Here is a 22,641-nt window from a genome sequence, read left to right as displayed (position 1 = left end):
GTTTTCATTATTTACATTTTCAATATCAGTTTATGCACGTGGAAAAAATTCAAAAAAATTGATTTTCATGATTTACATTAAAAAAAAAATAGTTTTGATCAATTAAAATATGTATATAAATGTGGAAAGGAACAAATCTGATAAAAATAAATATATTTGGGATTATATCATTACAGAATGCCTTTTAATAAAAAACATTCAAAAAATGTTAATATAGCCGTATATATACAAAATGATATATAACTGCTATCGGACGATCTTGTGCACGATAAAAACCTATATAGAACTTTAAGTTGGAAGTGTAGAAACCGGATGGCATAAATTTTTTTCCGGATTTCATCGTTCTAGGGTGTGTACTACAACAACAAACTTTTTTTCACAAAAAATGTTATTATGGCCGTATATATAAAATGATATATAACTGCTATCGGACGATCTTGTGCACGATAAACACCTATATAGAACTTTAAGTTGGAAGTGTAGAAATGGGATGGCATACATTTTTTTCCGGATTTCATCGTTCTAGGGTGTGTACTACAACAACAAACTTTTTTTTACAAAAAATGTTACTATGGCCGTATATATAAAATGATATATAAATGCTATCGGACGATCTTGTGCACGATAAAAACCTATATAGAACTTTAAGTTGGAAGTGTAGAAATCAGATGGCATAAATTTTTTCCGGATTTCATCGTTCTAGAGTGTGTACTACAACAAAATTTTTTTTTACAAAAAATGTTACTATGGCCGTATATATAAAATGATATATAACTGCTATCGGACGATCTTGTGCACGATAGAAACCTATATAGAACTTTAAGTTGGAAATGTAGAAATCGGATTTCATAAATTTTTTTCCGGATTTCATCGTTCTAGGGTCTGTACTACAACAACAAACATTTTTTTACAAAAATGTTATTATGGCCGTATATATAAGAAGATATATATAAGTGCTATCGGACGATCTTGTGCACGATAAAAACCTATATAGAACTTTAAGTTTGTAAAAAAAAGTTTTTTGTTGTACTACACACCCTAGAACGATGAAATCCGGAAAAAAATGTATGCCATCCCATTTCTACACTTCCAACTTAAAGTTCTATATAGGTTTTTATCGTGCACAAGATCGTCCGATAGCAGTTATATATCATTTTATATATACGGCCATAGTAAAATTTTTTGTAAAAAAAGTTTATTGTTGTAGTACACACCCTAGAACGGTGAAATCCGGAAAAAATGTATGTCATCCGATTTCTACACTTCCAACTTAAAGTTCTATATAGGTTTTTATCGTGCACAAGATCGCCCGATAGCAGTTATATATCATTTTATATATACGGCCATAAGTACATTTTTTGTAAAAAAAAAGTTTGTTGTTGTAGTACACACCCTAGAACGATGAAATCCGGAAAAAAATTTATGCCATCCGATTTCTACATTTCCAACTTAAAGTTCTATATAGGTTTTTATCGTGCACAAGATCGTCCGATAGCAGTTATATATCATTTTATATATACGGCCATAAGTACATTTTTTGTAAAAAAAAAGTTTGTTGTAGTACACACCCTAGAACGATGAAATCCGGAAAAAAATTTATGCCATCCGATTTCTACACTTCCAACTTAAAGTTCTATATAGGTTTTTATCGTGCACAATATCGTCCGATAGCAGTTATATATAATTTTATATATAAGGCCATAATAACATTTTTTGTAAAAAAAAAGTTTGTTGTTGTAGTACACACCCTAGAACGATGAAATCCGGAAAAAATTTATGCCATCCGATTTCTACATTTCCAACTTAAAGTTCTATATTTGATCAAAAATATTTTTTTAATGTAAATCATGAAAATCAATTTTTTTGAATTTTTTCCACGTGCTTAAACACATATTGAAAATGTAAATAATGAAAACGAGTTTTTGCGTCTTTTCCACGTGCAGAAACACATATTTGTAAACAAAAATAACTCACCACACCAAAAAAAATGTTTATTTTGATAAAACAGCTGTTACGGTTTGTTTTATTTTTCGTCGGGTTGTTTTCTTTATGTGCGTGAATTTTTGACATACAGACGATATTCAGTGAATAGTCGACTTCGACAAAAAGTCGATTGTTCGATTATTCGAATTTATAGAAATCGATTTATAGAACCCTAGTGTGGACCGGCATTTGTTAATAAAAATAATTTTGAAGAAATAATGTTCGTGTGACTGCCGGTTTTATTAGTTTTTTTTTTATTTTTAGTCGCCGTCGCTGATAATTTTTGTCGTCGTAGGTCTCTGGTGCGTCATTGAGATATTTGACTTGGCGGAAAAAATAATTTTGTATTATAGAAATAATATTTAAAAATGGATATAAGTGATATTAGGAATAAAGATGAATTTTCCGAAATTGTTATAAGTGAACTTAAGGCTTTCGGAGTGAAATATCAAAAGGAAAAAAAGAAAAAAGATATTCAGGTACTACTATTTATTTATATGTGTATTAAATTACTATTTCAACAAACTAAAAATATTAAATTTAGAATAAAACCCAGCGAAAAAACATATTTCGTACACATTTACATCTTTTGGATTTAACAGATGTTATTCTTGCAAATGGAAGAGTTGTTCAAATACCATCATTTGTTGCAGAGGCATGTAATCGAATACTAGAACAAGTAGAAACGGAAGGCATATTTAGAAAAGCTGGATCTTTCGTACGACAGAAGCAAATTCGGGTAATTAAAATATTTTACAAGTTCTTTTTTGACATGTAAATTTATCATTAAATTAACAGGTCAGCCTTGAAGCGGGTGAAGACTTGGGTAAATCTCATCATGTAATAGATACCGCAAATGTTATCAAATACTTTTTTCGCGAACTTCCGGAACCGGTTATTCCTAAGGCTATACAAGAAACCCTTCTTCGAAGTTTACTAGTTGGTGAAAATTACGTGAAAGCCATACTGTTAGCATGTTTGCTATTACCGCCACTAACAATAAACACACTATCGTTCTTTATGCAATTTCTATACACCGTGTCACTTAGTGAACATCTCAATAAAATGACGGTTGAAAACTTAGCCATTATTTTTACTCCCAGTCTTATGCCATTTCCAAACATTAACAGTCATCGTTTTAAGAATCATGTTAAAATTGTTCAAATTCTTATAGAAAATGCTAATGCCATTGGGACCATACCAAAAAATATAGAAAATAAGCTACAGAAAACTGTGGTTACAGAGATAGCTTCATTAAATCAATCGATTCCTGATGCAGTAGAAAAAATAAGAAGTGAAATCGGATTAAAGTCAACATCAGCTAAAAAAAAGAAGAAAAGACGCAGTGGTTCGCTAACCCGTAATTGTGTTTTATTCGAAAACGTTTAATTAAACATAATATTTTTTTACATAATTTATAGAAATGTTTAACGGTCTGAGGAGAATAGTTGGATCGGCTATGGGAAGTTCGGAATATTTAGACTCTACGCCTAATGAAAATTCACATGTCGCCAAATTAAAAAGAAATATACACAAAGAAAATGAGGATTATAACACAACACCCTGTTGTAAAGATAATAAGAAGCGAAAACTTGGTGATCCTGTCTCTACGCTCACGTCAAAAAAGAAGTAAGTAGTAACAGCCATACCTTAATAAAAATAAACCGCATTGAGCGTTGTGTTACTTGTTTAGTATTTTTGTATTCCATCTAAAATAGATTTTTTATGCACGAAATGTAAATAGTAATTTAAATTATTAATAGTGAAAAAAGTAGTTTGAGTATAGGTTTTCCTAAAATTACCTGATATTTTAAGGAAATTAATAAAAAATCGTTACCAGAAATTTCCGAAAATCCCGAAAAAATTTTTCCGGGTTTTACGAAAAATATTCATTGAAATTTCCGGCAAATTTTTCCCACTTATAAAGCCTAGTATCCTATTATACATACATTATGTGCAATTCCATGAAAAGTTTTTTTAGAAAATCGATTTTCCGCGGAAGGTCTTTGCACAAAAATTCCGCGGAAGGTCTTTGCACAAAAATGATCAAAGAAACTGGGTTTCATTATTAGAACAATACTGTTTATCACGTAGTGATAGTTGTAACTGGTTGGCTGTAACTGGATGTTCTTTCCTGAAAATATTCAATAAGATAAATTATTATTGGTGTCCTGAGAAGTTATTGGAAGTTGGAGAAATTGTGCCACCTTAGTCGATCTCAGCCATAGGCCTATTGGAGTCAAGTCAAGGGCTCCAACTGGCCCTTAAATGTGCTAGTATGGAACGAGTTTGCTGGGTAATTGCCTCTCGCTATCCGAAATTGCGGGTGAATGTTGGTTTAAGACTATTGCACCTGTAGCCATTAATGGCTTCGGTAACTGCGTTTGGTGCAATACCTCCTGCACGTTTATTATCAACAATCTGTCGACGTCAGATGGGATGGCATCCTGCATGTCCGTAATATAACGCCGAAAGTCTGACCGAATGTGTCGAGGGGGGATCCTCTTTCAAAATTTGATGGTTTTGATAGGATGGCTGATGACATGCCACCAGGAATTGTCTAGCCAGCAACACATTATGTTGCTTGACAGACAACATCCTAGTTTTCTCGTGCAAGTGACCCACGTTTGTTATCTTAACACATCCGATTGCAATTCGGAGTGTATTATTTTGGGACATCTTTCACTGAGATAAGGGGTCCATATTTAGACAGTATAATTAAGGAGAGAGCGACCAATTGCTTTATATGTCGCAGATATTGTCTCCTTATCCATGCTCCGGAGGTGCCAGCGAGTGCTTTTAGGACTTTATTTCGTGATTTCACTTTATGGTTAATGTAGGTGGCGTGCGAAGAGAAGTGAAGGAGGCCATCGAAGACAACACTGTATTTTGTGATATCCTAATTTTGGTTATAGGCTTATAGACATACCGAAAATTTACAATAACTTGCCTCGAATTAAATATTATATATGTATTTATTTGAGAAGTGTTGAAAAAATTTTCTTTGAAGCATAAAGTTTCGAGTAAACAGCTGACAGCATTTTGCAAAATCAAATTCATTCTACAGTTCTTGGATCACTTTTTTGCAATATTATTGGCGAATTTTATTATTTATTGCGTGGAATCTCGGATTGTCTGGGATGACGGAAGAGGAGGCCATGGATGATGGCGCACAATGTCCTTCCCCTACGGGGAAGAGGATGAGGCATGATGATTCATCAGGTAACGTTGACGTGACATCTTTTGATGCTGATAACCAGAATAGGTTCTCCATATTGGGTGATTTGGATTTTATGGAATCGGGCAATGAGAAGAACGGATTCTCCAAACATGGGTACAATGCCAAGAATCACACCAATGAGGCCACCACGACTGACTGCCCCACAGAGGCCAAGAGAAAGTTTTGCCCACCGATTTTCCTTTTCGACCAGAACATAAAGGCTCTGGCAGCCCAATTGGAAGCAAGGACACCGAAAATTCATTTTAAGATAAAGAATGTGAATCGCCGCAAGAGCAAAATTTATTTCTCGGATGCAGCTGTGCATTCGGAGATGATGGCAATACTAAGGGAGAAGAAAATCAACTCATATTCCTTTACCCCAAAGGAATTGAAGCAGATATCGCTTGTTCTTCGTGGCCTTGATTTTAGAACCTCAGCTGAGGAAATTAAAGAAAATCTTGACGGGAGGATTCCTGGGATTGTGGAGAGGGTTTCTAAATTCTCTACTCCTCACTCAATGAAAAATCACTATGAGACTGGCCTGTTTCTTGTTACCCTTCATCCCGGAAGGAATATTGATGATATTAAGCATATCAAAAGCGTCGCGAGTCAGATCATATCGTGGGAGAAACCTAAGAATAAACAAAAGGAAATCCAATGTCGTAGATGCCAGCACTGGGGGCACATCGCGAAGAATTGTAACGCTGCATTTAAATGCGTCAAATGCGATCAAGATCACGAGCCTGGCAACTGCCTGAGAGTAAATCAAGATGGCACTCAACCAGCATGTGTGAATTGTGGTGAAGTTGGCCACCCGGCTAACTGGAGAGGATGCAGCGCCTATAAGAAATATGTTGAAATGAAACGACAAAGAATGAGAAAATCTCAGGAGAAAAGGAGATTGCCAAGAACAATGTGAGAAACATGGCAACTTCATTTATCTCTCCGGGTAAATCCTTTGCTAACCTCTTTCACAAGGATAAGAACAGCGTGAAAACATCGATCGTCGACGAATTTCTTAAACTGGCTAATTACTTTATGGTACCGGAAGAACTTACCATTGAACAAGAAATTGAAAAATTCCTTAAAGAATACCGAGCAATGTCAAAGACAGACGCTAAGATCGAATTCTTACGTCTTTACAATAAAATAAAAAATGTTCCATAGACATCTTAATTATATGACATTTAATGTACGGTCTATGATTGACAGAACTCGACAAATTGAACTTTTAAATACTCTAAAATATAATAAAATTGACGTGGCTTTTATCCAAGAGTGCCACATCAGGACAAACAGGCGCATATCCCTAGATGGCTACAATGTTTTCCTAGACAATTCTCCTGTCGGAGTGGCAATATTATTGAAAAATAACATTTCATTTGAAAAAGTATTTATTGATATCAACCAATTTCAAACTAATTTTATTCAAATTAAGATCAATAAGAACAGCCGACTCGAGACAATTCTAATTGGGTCCGTTTATATTCCTACAAATCTATCTCGCGAATCCTTGACTGGCGGACTGAACGTGATTCTGGAGACAGCAAGCCGTTTCGATGGTCTGATTCTCGGGGTGATTTCAACGCCAAGAACACATCCTGGGGTGATCACTCTGAAAATATGAATGGAAAAACTTTGTACAATTGGCTTCAAGACCACACATTAGAAGTTACCCGACTTTGTGATATTAGGCCGTCTTACCCCAATGGAGACTCGTTTCTGACCACTTTCTTCTGAGTGCACATTTTGTAAACAGAGAGGTTCCAAACTTTAGGATTACTAGTTTGCCAACTTTCTCGGACCATTTCCCCTTAAAATTGGAATTGAGATTAGAGAATACGGAGTTTATATTAAATCCTGCACGTTTTCATACCTCATATAAAAAGACGAACTGGAACAACTTTAGGCGTGACATAGATATTGCCATGAACTCTATTACACCTCCTGAAAACAGAAATCTTAGCAACAACGAAATAGATGTTCTTATTAATGAATTTAACTATATTCTTAATTCAACTGCCAGTAGACATTCAGAAAAAATTGAACTAAGACGTAATAAAACACCATTACCTGAAAATATTAAGAAAATGCTCCGCGTGAAACACCAGTGGCAAAAAGAGCTTAAAAAAATATACCATCGAACTGGCAACCGGCTAGCGTTGAGTATAACATCCTTTCAAAACAAATTGGCCTTTTAAGGATAATCCTGAAAGATCTAATTAATATGAACCATGCGCAAATATTCAGCAACAAGTTGAGAATATAAAGCCCGGCCCATCAGCGTTTAGGGAGATTTATAATATGGTGGGAAAGGGAAAATCTGGCTTCTGTTCGCAAATCATCGTCAACGATACTACCATCTCTAATGATTCTGAGATAAGCGAAGCATTTCGTTCTTATTACTCAGATGTATACAGTGAAAACTTACCTGTGTGTCCCGTTTCCGACCTCTCTGAGCGAGTTTCATCATACATTGCGGATTGCCCCCGACATATTTATTCGTTTGATATTTCCTTCGGCTCTATTCGAAACGACGACAGTTATCATTTCACAAATCCTTCTGAAATTAAACAAATTATAAACTGTATTAACAACAAAAAATCTCATGGCGTTGACAACATACCAAACTTTTTAATAAAAAAATTACCAGACAGCTCTTTGAGGCTCTTGTCATGTATGTTTAACAATTGTCTGAACAATTGCTACTTTCCTAAAGCGTGGAAAACCTCTAAAATCATTCCAATTGAAAAGAAAAACAACAGCACTCGGATTGAGGAATTCAGACCCATCTCATTATTATCGAATGTTGGTAAAATTTTTGAGCATATCTTAAAGAAAAAAATAGAAAATGAATTTGCTTTCTGTCCTCTGCCCCCTTTTTCAATTTGGATTTAGGCGGCAACATTCTACACAACATGCTTTACTAAAACTCCACACCGATGTCACTAAAAACTTAAGGGAGAAGCGATCTACTGTAGCAATTTCCCTGGACATTGAAAAAGCATTTGATTCAGCTTGCCATAAGGGGATTCTATACAAATTAGCTGACTTAGGCGTTGATCCTTTCCTAGTGGAACACTTTGGCAAATTATTTCATGGATCGCGAATTTTACGTTGGGATAAATAACTCGTCCTCGTGCTTCGGTAATGTTAAAAGTGGGGTACCCCAGGGAAGCGTCCTGGCACCTCTGTTATTTAATATATTCCTTTATGACTTCCCACATACCATGGCCGGTTCAAAGGCAATATTGTACGCTGATGACTGCATGATATATTCACATAACGAGTTTCCACTGCGGGCATTAACAGAGGCCACGGCACATCTCCACATCATCAATGACTATTATAATAAATGGGGAATCCGTATAAATACTTCAAAATCCGAGGCAATTTGCATTAGAAACGCCTCAGGAAAATGTCATCGCCAGGTCGTACCACAAAGTAAAAATCTCTCTCTCAGCCTCGGCAATTCGGAGATCCCCTTCAAACCGTCCATTAAATATCTTGGAGTTCACTTTAACAAATTAATGAAATTTAATAATCATAGCAGATACCTTTTGGCGAAAGCAAAGAAAATCACGGGAATATTTTCAAGGGTAATGCACAGCAAATTTCTCCCCCAGAGGACCAAATTACTATTGTATAAAGTCGCGATTAGACCAGTACTCACATATGCTTTCCCCATTTGGTTCACCATCTCTCCTGTGGTAGCGAAAGATCTGGAAATCTTTGAGAGGTCCATATTGAGAAAATGTCTCGGTAAGAATTTCCGGAACCCAACTAGACGGTTCTCCAACTCATATATCTACGAAAACTCGGATATAACTCCGCTGTGTACTTACGCACTAACATTACAAAAACGTTTTGTAGAGCACCTTGAGTTCCATGATAATCACCTAATGATGAGATTTTTGAAAGTGAAAGATATAGTGATTGGAACAATTCTACTTATCTGTCTCCCATTGGCATTGTTAACCTTGACCACGATGCCATCTCTCACTCGCAATTTTTCCTCAGAACCGCACCAGGCTCCCATAGGGGCTAGCTGAATCCCGACTGTGATACTAATATTAAGGAATACATTTATTTAATATATATATTATACATACTTAGGCTTATAATACTTGATTTATATGTGATATTCACTTGAGAAGACTGTTTGACGACAACTGCTAGTTGGACATTTCATACTTAAATTTTTGCCCCAGATTGGAGGTTTAACATATTCATTTGTTTATGTTTTTTATATTAATATACATACCTTGTTTATTATCGGTGCGAATGTTTACTTCATGTTTTTCACCCATTATTGTCATTCCGAGAATGCTTTTGACATTTCGTTTTGTTATATAGTTTTAAGTGTTATTTATTTGATGTTATGTTTTTGTTTGTACAGACTTTGGCTCTGTTTGTTAACTTAAATGCCGTGAGCAAGCATTGAAAATACTCACTATACATATACTTTAGAATAATCGTCAATTATATTTTTAGCAAGTTGCTTATTCAATTACCGTGTACTAGAACAAGACGGATATAGTTCTAAGAATCATCTGTTAATTATCATATGGTTAATATTAACCTTTCGAATGTTGTTAAAAAAAAAAGAAAAAAGTCTCAATAAAGAATTCAATTCAATTCAATTTATTTGAGAAGTCTATAGATTGCGATAGTTTAAGTTTTGTGTAAAAGAAGGGTTGACTGCAAACACTGTATAGTGTTTCATAACACCGCAGAACAAAACATTGGCATTGTATACCGTTTTAAAAGGTCATAGACTGGATCAATAGACGAATATTTGACAATGTACAAATTGCCTAGCCTGTTGGTAATGCCTGTCTGTCATCCAAATGATGGCCAAAATCATTTTATTTGCCTTTTATACCCACCATAAAAAATATGGGCAGAACATTGATTTTGTCATTGCGTTTGTAATACATCGAAATATTGTTCATAGACCCACAAAAGTATATACATATACTCTGGGTCCATATTAAATTCTAAGACGATCTTGCCCCCATACAAGTTTAGAAGTACATAAAAAAGTTTCATATGAGCCGAAATCTATTTACCAAATTTTTGGAGGTATAATTTAGTATAAGTAAGTTTCTAACAAGCCAAAACATCTACCAATTTTCTTAAAGATCGGACCATAAATGACAGTACCCTCCATATAAGACTGTCGATAGTTTAACGTGAGCACCTGCCGTGTCGGCCTATCTCACGGTGGTCTTTTTCATCCACTGGGTAGACTTGAGAACGGTCTACCATCGCCCCTTTGTCTTCAATGAAGACGCAGGTGGCAATTTTTGCACATTGGATATGACCGGTACCATGCGCAAGTACTTTGCTGGAGTACTCGAGCTATCTAATCTCTTGCCAAAGTAGTCACGTTGTAAGACAACCACACTACTATGGCTCTGTTGAGTCGGCAACAGCACCTAGAGACGTAACCGGTGGACCGAAGCACGATCCATCAATATGCCGTAGACATTGTTCTTACTCACAGTGACACGCTGTGGCAAGTCGAATATGAACAGAGTAAACTCTGAAACATATCTGGACAAGGAAGGAAACTTAATCGGTATCTCTTGTACATGATAACTTTCATTCATAATCATTCAACCCAGCACACATCTCATTCATTCGACACATTCATAGAGAAAAACATACGACACATTCATTGAGGTATACGGGTGGACGAGTCCCGTATACCTCTACATTCATTCTTTATCATATACAATTGATACCAACTCATTTCCAACGCTTAGTCCCACAGTCACTCCTCTGTGGGGTATCTGTTGATTTTCGGCAACAGCACCGAACCTTATCCCGAAATATTGACTATTATCATGCATCAGTCTTTTAACCGCCACTTATTCTCTTCCCGCGAATTTGGGTACAACCAACAGCCACTACGTGGATCCCGAAGGAACCTCAACCAACTGACCAGCCAGGACATAGTCCTGCGGGCAACTGGCCACCCGTAGTACCAGATTGTGCGGTGCTCTGGTCAGACCTCTGGCAATCTATGCAAGGACTAAGCCAAGCAGTAGACTGAAATCACCAATTTTTCAATCCCGGTCAGATTGGAGGTATTGGGCCCTCTTTATACCCCGGGAATGCAATAACACCAAGGCGGAGGTCTTCGCCAAGGTAACATGCCCCCGGGGGGACCCTCCATATAAGGTTCCCTTTTGAAAATGACTATAACGCTTATTACTGACTTAAAAATATGAATGTAGGGATGAAATTCGACACACATAAATTTTATGCGAGCCAAAATCTTCCTGATATTCGGTCCATAATTGGGACTAGACCTATACAAGTTCCCTTCAGAAAATTACTTTACGCTCATTAGTGGTTAAAAAATGCGAGTATAACTATAAAATATACGAGTTATGATATACAGTTTTGAAATTCGACGTAAGCATCTTTGATATAAACGTTAATCTTGCTACCGAATTTCATGTGGAATGTGTCGTTACCTCTCCTACCCCCATATAAGCTTCACAAAATTACATTAAGACTAATGACTGGCTTAAAAGCGAGGGTACACCTATGATATTCAATGTAAATAAGTTTAATTTGAACCAAAATAGGTCTACAAAATGTTATGATAGGTCAATATTTGACTGTACCCCTTATATAAGGTTCTCTTTAGAAAATTTGATGAGGAGGACTCGGATAATTACTAGAGCAGCGATGAAAATCGACATAAAAATGCTTATACTTAGGATCATAATTTTTCATTTCTATCATACATGGAAACACTGCAGTATAATTTTACTGCATTACACATTTCAGTAATTTTTACTGGTTACTGAACAAAATTTTAGCATTCAGTATATTTTTACTGGTGACTGAAAATTTTTTCAGTATTCAGAATACTGAATAATAAAAAATATTTCAGTAAACAGTAAAAAATACTGGTAATGCAAATCTTACTAAATACTGAAATTTTTTCAGTAATCAGTAAAATTTTCAACCAAAATGCATTATTAGTAAAAAATTATCATATTTAACTTTAATTCTCATACAACTATTATTATATTGATCTCTTTTACAATATTTTTATTATTAACCTAATATAAAATATAATAAATGAATCTAATAAGTTTTTATTGCCCGACAAAATTATATAATATTTGACTTAGCTATGTATAAATTTATATATACATAGCTAAGTTCTTGTCTTTTGAAAAGATTTACAATCCCAAAAGGTAAAATTAATCTCACTATAGCTACTTGTGATGATATGTATAATATAAAATGTATAATATTCAAAAATATGTTGAAAATAGAATTTTCAGTAAACTATTAGATTGTAAGGAATATTGTAAACACATTTTCAGTAATCAGTTAAATACTGCATTTTTTTGCAGTAACCAGTAAATTTAATGCAATTTTTTGCAGTAATCAGTAAAATTTACTGAATACTGAAATTTTTTTCAGTATCCAGTAAAAACATACTGAATACTGAAAGTTTTTTCAGTAATCAGTAAAACTTTATTGAATACTGAAAATTTTTTCAGTAAACAGTAAAAACTTATTTTTAATGCATTTTTACTGGTACTGCAAAGTGCCCATATATGACTTCTATCACCCTGATGTTTGTATTGGAGCATTTTACGGCATACGGTTGGATGGTTGGTATATGAGATTCGGCACAGCCGAATATCACATTCTCAATTGTTCATAGTTTGTTCGTTAAATAACATGCCATAAAATAATTAATTGTGTAAATTATATTAATAATAGTCAGTTGACACCAAGTTCTCATTGAATACGGTTGACATTAATACTCTCTCGCTTGCTTTTATAATCTTAAATAAAACATAAAAACTTGTGTTTTGATTTTTTCATACTGTTAAAATATTTATTTTGTTTTTACTTTTGCAAATTTTGTATATCATTCGGATATAAATTGTGTTAAACATGTCGTCCTCCTCGGGAGAAAATCCATTTTCAATACTGGATCCGGATAAACAAAATAAACAAAAAAGAACGCCATCTCCAAAACGAAAAAAAATTAACAATCATCAAATCAATCTTAACAATACTATAGACTTCCCCAAACTAGGAGAAAAAAACAACAACATCTCGAAACAACAATGTCCCAAATTTATTGTATTAAAAAGTAAAATATCTGATAAGCCAATCCAATCATATAATATATTTCTTTGGAAGATATATCCTGTGAGGCCCCCCAAAAAACTACTTTTACCAAAGATGGTAATTTACTAATACTTACTAAAAACGAAGCCCAAACAAACAAATTTCTAAAAACCACAAACCTACCAGGTACCTGTCAAATTGAAACCTTCTTACATCCTACATTTAATATTATCAAGGGAGTTATTTTTGCACCAACCCTGAAAAATTTAAAGGAGGATGAAATTATTGATGGTTTAAAAGATCAAGGAGTTGTTGAATGCAAAAAAATAACAAAATTCATTGATAAGAAAGTAACTAATACTTCTCTCCATATACTAAACTTTAGTCGATATAAACTACCAAATGAAATTAAAATAGGATTCTTAAATTGTAAAGTTGAATAATACATTCCAAATCCTATCCAATGCAGGAAATGCTTTAAATTAGGACATACTCAAAAATATTGTGGTATTGAAAACTGCGATATTTGCGCTTCAGCATTGCATGACCCAACACCCTGCACTAAAATACAATGCATAAATTGTAATCACGCTCATAGTTCTACCAACAAAAAATATCCAGTTTTTAAACAGCAACAAGAAATTTTGAAAATAAAAACACTAAACCATTGTTCTTATAAAGAAGCAATGATACAAGCACCAAATACACAACAATATGACATTCCAACAGAGGATTTAAATTATGCTATAGAAGAAAGGAAGAAAAGACTAAAACCACCAACTACAACCAGTAAACCCGCTAATTCTTCACTAAGTACTGAAGACAATCATACAACAACAAACACTAATAAAGAATATCCAAAAACTACACCAACAGAAACACCTAATAAAATAAAAGAACAATCAAACAAACCTACAAATACTGAGAACATATCACACTTTAGCAAAACAAATCAAACTCATACTTCAAACACATACCTATCAAACCAAACAAATAACACCGAATTATCATCTACACTGAACAACAAAACACACTCATTAACAATACCACAAAATAAAGATAAACATACGAAAGACAAACCTACTACCGCATTCAAAACAAAAACAACTTCATCAACAGATAAATCTTATAATCCTTGCAAAATCACCGAAAGGAGACCTGAAATGGACTCACTTTCCGACATGGAACTATAAGCTACCTTTTTTATCATCAAAATGGATATCAAAATTCTTCAATTGAATATAAACGGTTTTTATAATAATCTTCATGAACTACAACTACTAATACGTGAAAATTCACCAGATATTATTGCTTTGCAGGAAACCCACCATCATATTAGTCCTATAAAAATTAATGAATATGCCGCATCATTATCTAACTGTAGTACAGGTAGACATGGCGGCTGTGCTTTATTTTTTAAAAACAATCTAAAATATAAAATCAAAAAAGTCACAAATTTCTTCGTTGAAGTAAATATACATTTCGGCTTTAAACTTAGTTATATCTATATATCTGCATCCTACAGAACAAATAAATACCGCTGAATTAACATCAATTTTAACAAACAACAGTCGAAACACAATAATCTTAGGTGACTTTAATGCTCATTCTTGACTATGGGGATCACCCAGAACAAACCAAAGAGGCTCCTTAATTGAAAACATACTAACTCCAATTTAATATTATTAAATGATGGTAGGCCAACCCACTTTTCAACAAGATCAACATTTACTCATATTGATCTCTCATTAATATCAGCAGACTTAATACTCAATTCTACATGGAACATACGCTCTCAATTCCCCATCCAAGTAATTATAAAAAAATACGAATTCTATTAAATCTTATGGAACAAACTTAACTCGTTTTAATATCAAAAAAGCAAATTGGCCAAAATTCAAAAATTTTTTCGAAAATACACATACCAATATTACATCAAACAACTCAAACAAAGAAGCCGCTCGACTTTTAAAAGTTATCAAATCAGGAGCTAACATATCTATCCCCCGTTTTAATAATAATAACAAGTATGAATGTATAGTCGGGCGTAGCCGACCATATGATACCCTACACCAGTCAGTATGTATGTTAAAAATGGGGATTATTTAAAAATAAAGCATTTGGTTTGTTTTTTAACTTTATTTCGAAATATTTTAACTTTTTTTTGGCAAAAAAAGAGATTTTTTTAAGAGGGCTCAAAGGGGAGTAGGGCAAAATATGGCCCTATCCTTAAAAATGTTGGTAGGGGGAGTTAAGTCTTCTTCAATATTATTTATGTAGAATTTAAAAGTGTTATTAGTGTTTGTAAGTGAATTTTGACCTTTAAGTCATTTTCTGAAGGGGAGTTTGTATGGGGGATAGGGTCAAATGAAGCCCGATCATTACAAAAATCGGTAATGTCATTTAAAGTTCTATAAAACTAAGTTTTGTCGACTTTTGTTAACATAATAGATCATTTAAATTAATTATAAGCCGAAAGGCCCTATTTGGGGGGTACGGTTGTATGGGGGCTAGTCGAAATAATGGACCGATTTTAACCATTTTTAATAGGCTTCGTCCTTGGGAAAAAGCGTGTGTGCCAAATTTCATCCAATTATCTTGAAAATTGCGACCTGTACCTTGCGCACAAGGTTTACATGGACAGCCAGACGGACGGACGGACGGACGGACATAGCTTAATCGACTCAGAAAATGATTCTAAGCCGATTGGTATACTTTAAGGTGGATATAGGACGAATATTTTTGTATGTTACAAACATCAGCACAAACCCAATATACCCTCCCCACTAAAGTGGTGTAGGGTATAAAAAGCACAAATACTCATACTGGTGGTCGAATGAACTACAGAATCTACGGAATCTGAAACAAAGACTATTTAACGTATTTAAAAATTCCCCTACACAAGAAAATTTACTAGCTTACATAAAAGCCGATGCAACCTTAAAATTTAAGAGCAAACTCGCCAAAAAAATATCATTTTCAATTTCACCCAACAGATAAATCCCCATACCCCGATCAACAAAATTTCGTGTAATGTACGTAAACTAAATTAATAGAAAAATACGATTTATTGAACAAAATAATAAGACAATTATTGACTCTACAGAAATAGCAAACAGCCTATCAATATTTTAATTATGCACTAAATCAAACATCAAAAATTTTGTAAGAAAACATTACTATATTCGAAATCAAATCAACACTTTCTACTGTGAAAGGCCAAACGCCTGGCCTTGATAATATTTTATATCCTGTATTAAAACATCTGCCAAATAACATATTATCTCTAGTACAAAACGTCTACAATTTAATTTTTACTACCGGTATTATTCCACAAAGCTTGAAAACTTCAACAATAATCCTAATTCCCAAAACAAACAAAGATAATAATACAACCGAAGGTTATAGACCAATCTCATTAATTGATAGAAATAAATTAAATACCATTATACGCAACAACAGATTTTTTAAACATGTTATATATGCTGACGATTTATACTTAATATGTAAATACAACAAGAACATTAATTTCCAAGACGAAATCAATTCATTATTTACTTCATTAAACACTTGGTGTAATAAAACTGGATCAAAAATATCATTTAGCAAAAAAAAACTTATCCATAAATGCAAAAAACACTCCTGTAATAATATGAATATTGTCATACAAGGAAATACAATTGATAAAGTGCAATCATTAAAAATTCTAGGCGTAATATTTAACAGCAATTACACATGGTCTACGCATATTGATCACATAAAAAAGTTTATTCAATAGATTAAATCTTATAAAATGTATTACATCTAAAAGAAGTAACTCCCATCCTTACACTTTGAATATAATTCGTAGCATAATTTTAGCTAAATTGGACTACGGTCTAGTATCTACGGCAAAACCACTAAAAAAAAAATATACCCAATTTATAACCAAGCAATCAGACTGGCAATTGGAGCCCTTAAAACTACACCAATAATCAACCTAATGGCCGAATCTGGCTTACCCACTATAAAAGAACGCTTTAAAACTCTCACTACAAATCTAGTTACAAAAATTTTATTTCCCTCTGAACGAAACCTCTCAGGAAATATTCATAGAATCTTAACACAACAAACTCCACGGTATCCCTCTACACTATATATTGCATTAAAATTTGCTTCAGAAATGAACATTGATATAAAACCACAAAAAATACATCAAGTATAAGAACCCCAATGGAAACTGAAAAACGCCAGCTTAATTTCCTATCTAATGCATTTACCTAAAGATACAACGTCAAGCACTGAATATATTTCACTCTTCAATAAAACAACAACTTTATACACTAATCTAAACTGGAAAATCTTATACACAGACAGATCTAAAACCAATTTCTCCACATCATTTGCTATTATTAATAATTCACTGAAAATAGAATTACTGGATAACAGTTACATTAGATAACAGTTGCTCAATTTTTACTGCTGAAGCATCAGCATTGCTTCACACTTTAAATAATTTCAAAAACACCGCTGGAAAATATTTAATATGTTCAGATTCTAAATCAGCTATTACCGCAATCCAAAACCTATCTAATAAGAATATTATGATTTCCAAAATCAGAGATTTATTGATAAGATATCACACTAAATTTAAACTTATGTGGATTCCAGGCCATGTTGGCATCAGAGGAAACCTGCTAGCTGACGAAGCAGCAAAATATGATTCTGCCCCTATTATAATATATCCCTTACACAACAAAATAGATATTAAACGGAATATTTTTAATAATATTAAGAATAAAGAAGCCGAAAAATGGTCAAACTATCAACACCATTACAAAATATTTAACCCTGATAAAATATTACCAATTTACCCAGAAGAAATATCAAGACGTGATATAATAGTCTATAGCCGCCTTAGACTGGGACATACATTAATTACACACCAACACATGTTCAAAAATACCCCCAAAATCAATGCCACTTATGCAACAATGTTTCCCCATTAGATATACATCATTTAATCTTTAACTGCAACTACGTTAAACAAACACAGATACATATATTCCAAAAATATCCCAGCAGTTCGACGGGACAGTCCCGAACTGACCACTTAACCTACCACTTGTGTGTGGCACCTAGCCACCTGACTACCCAGGTGACCAAAAATTTTTACATGGGCTTGTCCTACGAGGAAGTCAATCGTCACTCTACACCCTACAAAGAGACAGTAAAGAGACGATTGCCTCCGCTCTCGCTTACAAAGGGGACACTAAAGTGACGACTGTCTTCATTCTCGTATGTTTTCGGAAAGACCGAAAACATACGAATTGGAGTCTGCCAGGTGGTAAGATATTAATGGAACTAAAATTTAAAAATTTCAAGTGTCTACTCTCCAGAATACTATGGGACAATAATGTGACGATTGACCCAAAAGTTATAAATTTGAGTCAACCAGATGGTGGCATATTAGTAGAAAGTAATAATCATTTCTCCAAAAGATGGGTAAAATAACTACTTTCGGAAGTAAGTAGTTTGTAAGCTCCCGCTTACAAAGGGGGCACTAAAGTGACGACCGTCTTCATTCTCGATTACAAAGGGTACATTCGTGACGAATGACTCAAAACGTACGAACTACGATCATCCAGGTGGTTAACTATTAGTAGAAACTACTATCTTTCGTATGCATTGACTCTTTGTCGAACTGCTGGGATGCTTTCCTGATCTACTTAAAACAATTAATGTTGAAAACATAAAAGCTGTACATACACTCCTAAAACATTGTAATTTATATAATTATATTTAAATAATCACACTTTAGGTCGAAAACCTTTGTTGTTAGTGCCTTTGTTTTTTTTATATACATAATTAATTATGTTTATAAACTTTGTAAATAAATAAATAAATAAATATATAAATAAATAAATATTAATTATAGTGTTATACCAATTCAAAAAATATTCACCGGCGGTCAAATTGGTCAAATATCAAAGAAATGTATCAATATTTGCAATAATCTATCAAAAATTGGAAGAAAAAAAGTGAAAATAAGAAAATGTTCAAAAGTAATGTTTATTGGTTATGATGCTGGTTATATATATGAATTAACTATTGGATCTAATGCCCCGGTCCGTAGTACAATTATTAAGGAAGGCGATGATATAGAAATACATTCATATTTGGATATGTAAGTAACTAGGTCTAAATATAGGTACTTGCTGCTTATAACTCCTTATATAAAAATACATTTTCAAAAGTTGGATACTTAACAAATCCCTAGAGATGTCTCTCTGGGGGCATTACATTTAACTAAAATATTAATCGGAATTGAATTCTGTGCCAGATTCCTATATTTCTGAAGTGTATAATTTTTTTTTTAATTATACTTGCAGTGAAGAATATCTTCTATTCGGCATGATAAATGGCAAAATACGCATAAATCAAAAGAATACAAATGATTTTACAGATTTGCGAAATTATCGTTTAGTTAATATGCATGATCCCATAAATGGCAATATACCCTGTCTGATACTAAGTCAAGATGGTAAATTTCTCTTCAGTATTGGTTACGATGGTAATGTTTTCGTATACGAATGGCATGGACCACAGGTTATGATTGAAGAATCAAAAAATGTCTTATTAATGCCGAAAAAAGTAGTGCCCGCTGAAGATATTAATAATCCGGAATATCCATCTTTAGAACAGGAAAAAATCTATGCTGAAATTAAACGTCAAGAGGAAGCGGCTGCTGCACATGATCGTAAGGTTTTAATGGATATTGAGGTGTTACAAAAGAAATTCGATCAACTGTTGCTGGCCAATGAGGCAATGCATGATGATTTGCGAATACCGCAACGTGAACTGTTATTAGACGAAAGAATTACGAATCAAATTAAGGGCGAATTGCAAGCAGAATTGGATGATGTACGTGAAGATTTGGCTTATGATTTGGAGGTGGCACAAGTTGGCAAACAAAAGTTATATGATTATTTCTTTAAGAAACTAGATCATATACCTATTAAGATATCTGGGATAGGGTAAGTAAATAATTTGAACCTTTTATCTTATATCTTGAATTCGGTTTTTTTTTTTGTATATTTAAGGGAAAACTCATTTGTATACACCTTTCGTGTGGAACGATTGGATGATAATTTTGAAATTATTAAGGCTGATATAGAGGAACGACTCAGATTAGAAGCTTTAAAAAGAGTGTAAGTAGATGTAACACTTACATAACTATACCATTTCTACACTGAAAATAATCCATGTCTAATATACACATGCTCAACTCGTAACTTCTATTTTCGTAATGTTATTTACCGACCGATTTTGCTGATTTTAAATAGCGATCTTATCGAAAGCATGTCTAATAGAATTATTGAAGATTCGGATCTCGCCGATATCTGGGGTCCTCTAAAACCTGATTTCAACAGACAGACAGACAGACGGACATGGCTTAATCGACTCCGCTATCTATAAGGATCCATATATATATTTTATAGGGTCGGAAAATTATATTATAGAAATTACAAACGGAATGACAAACTTATATATACCCTTCTCACGAAGGTGAAGGGTATAATTAGAAAATTTATTTTAAAATGAACAAAAATGTTTGAATAAATTAATTTTACCATATTTATTCAAAATTCGCTTTTTTCAATTTATGTAAATTAATTTTTTCAAGAATATTTTGCATTCGTATATATTACGAAAGAATTTCGTGGTGCGAAACAACGAACGATTCGTACAATGTACGACATTTTTCGTATATATCAGGCATGGATTTTTCAGTGTACACCAAAATATATTAATTTTAGATACCTCAAGGAGTCTAATAAATCTCAATATTAAATTTTGGATTTATCTCTGGGAAAAAGGGAAAAATAAATGAAAATGTGGTCAAAATCTGCCATTTTTATGATATTACTTATAAAGATGGTAAAATCGCCCCAAAATTGTGGTCCAAATGGTCAAAAATATATCCTTTCGGTTGATAGTAACCGCTTAAACAATTTTATGCAAAAAAAAACATTTGATTCTAATTTTATGTTTCGTATAATACGATGAAATATGAAATACAGGAAAAATTCGAATACTTTTGTGATAAAAATTGTGATATGAAACCTAAGGACTGCCTAGATAATATAACAAATGTATTTATTTATTTTGCACACAAAAAATATTATAAAATTTGGTTTCTTTCTATAGAATACCTAAATTCGAATACTTATGAGAGACACTGTAGGTACCTTAAATAATTTTCTAGAATGCATAACAATGAAAGTAAATAAGTTCATCTAGTATACTCATTTTTTGTACATACATTTTAATTTGAAATCTTGTTTCTATGTGAAAAAATTATCATTCTTATGTTCATCGATTACATTATGTTTACAAATACTTCCATTTTTCAGTAATGCAATTTAATCTTCAAAATTGAAAAAAGCCAAATATTTTTTCAGTGCATTTTCATTGAAAAAATGCCAATAGTGGGTGTGTAGTGGCGATTTTTTTCATTTTCCTATCTATACGCCGGTATATGTTATAAACAGACAACATATAACAATGAGAGAGTTCTTTTTAGGATTATTTTTTATCCGATCGCTTTTGTATTCTATAAATTACGCTTGTATTCATAGAAAATTCTTATTTCGTTTTAATGCACACTATAGTTAAAGCACACTTTAGCCTTAAAAAACATAAATAAAATTGTGATATTCATAACAAACAATAAACCTAAATTAACAAATGTGCTTTTTGTTCTTTATCTTGGCAGCACTGTATAATTTGGCTGTAATTTTATGTGTTTGTGTTGCGTACTATTAGGATAAAATATTCGTTGATTCGGTTTTCTTAATATTATGTTTGTTTATCATACATTTTTGGCGATGAAAATGAACTTTTAAGAAAAACACGTAAGAGTTCTATATTCGGCTGTGTATTGATGATTCGGATTTCGCCGATATCTGGGGTCTTCTAAAAACTGATTTCAACAAACACACAGACGGACAGACAGACGGACATAGCTTAATCAACTCCGCTATTATTACAAATTACAAACGGAATGACAAACTTAGGTATACCATTCTCACAAAGGTGAAGGGTATAATAAGTATATATGTATATGGATAAAACAAATGTTTATTTAGTTCAGATGTAAAAATTTAACATATAACATATAATTTTAAATTATTATTTAACGTATACCAATAACAAATATTTTGCAACAAAATAAACATTACTTTTGAACATTTTCTTATTTTCACTTTTTTTCTTCCAATTTTTGATAGATTATTGCAAATATTGATACATTTCTTTGATATTTGACCAATTTGACC

General features: G+C 33.1%; 1 protein-coding gene and 1 long non-coding RNA gene across 6 annotated transcripts in view; one reads left to right on the top strand and one right to left on the bottom strand.

Moving 5' to 3' along the window:
* Nucleotides 1–2,199: 2,199 nt before the first annotated feature.
* Nucleotides 2,200–22,641, top strand: part of LOC111689385 — a 36,450-nt gene continuing 16,008 nt past the window's right edge. Inside the window, exons 1-4 of one of the 2 annotated variants that reach the window (XM_046948583.1) lie at nucleotides 2,200–2,462; nucleotides 2,528–2,722; nucleotides 2,782–3,343; nucleotides 3,405–3,612. In XM_046948583.1, the coding sequence (XP_046804539.1) occupies nucleotides 2,352–2,462; nucleotides 2,528–2,722; nucleotides 2,782–3,343; nucleotides 3,405–3,612 (1,076 nt within the window). In that variant the 5' untranslated portion in view covers nucleotides 2,200–2,351. The remainder of the gene's footprint in view (nucleotides 2,463–2,527; nucleotides 2,723–2,781; nucleotides 3,344–3,404; nucleotides 3,613–22,641) is intronic. The other variant, XM_046948584.1, reaches the window with a different exon arrangement.
* On the bottom strand, nucleotides 6,907–9,853 carry LOC124419389. 4 transcript variants are annotated; one of them, XR_006940534.1, is made up of 8 exons: nucleotides 9,468–9,853; nucleotides 9,331–9,396; nucleotides 9,155–9,270; nucleotides 8,877–9,102; nucleotides 7,830–8,034; nucleotides 7,635–7,766; nucleotides 7,080–7,164; nucleotides 6,907–7,016 (listed from the first exon to the last, which is right to left on the bottom strand). It is a non-coding gene; the product is annotated as an uncharacterized LOC124419389 (long non-coding RNA). The 4 variants fall into 4 exon arrangements; XR_006940537.1 differs by having other exon boundaries at nucleotides 7,080–7,150; XR_006940536.1 differs by lacking the exon at nucleotides 9,331–9,396 and having other exon boundaries at nucleotides 9,468–9,849.

The sequence above is a fragment of the Lucilia cuprina genome, chromosome 4, assembly GCF_022045245.1.
Source record: "Lucilia cuprina isolate Lc7/37 chromosome 4, ASM2204524v1, whole genome shotgun sequence".
Classification (NCBI taxonomy): domain Eukaryota; kingdom Metazoa; phylum Arthropoda; class Insecta; order Diptera; family Calliphoridae; genus Lucilia; species Lucilia cuprina.
This window is presented reverse-complemented; position numbering and strand designations above follow the sequence as displayed.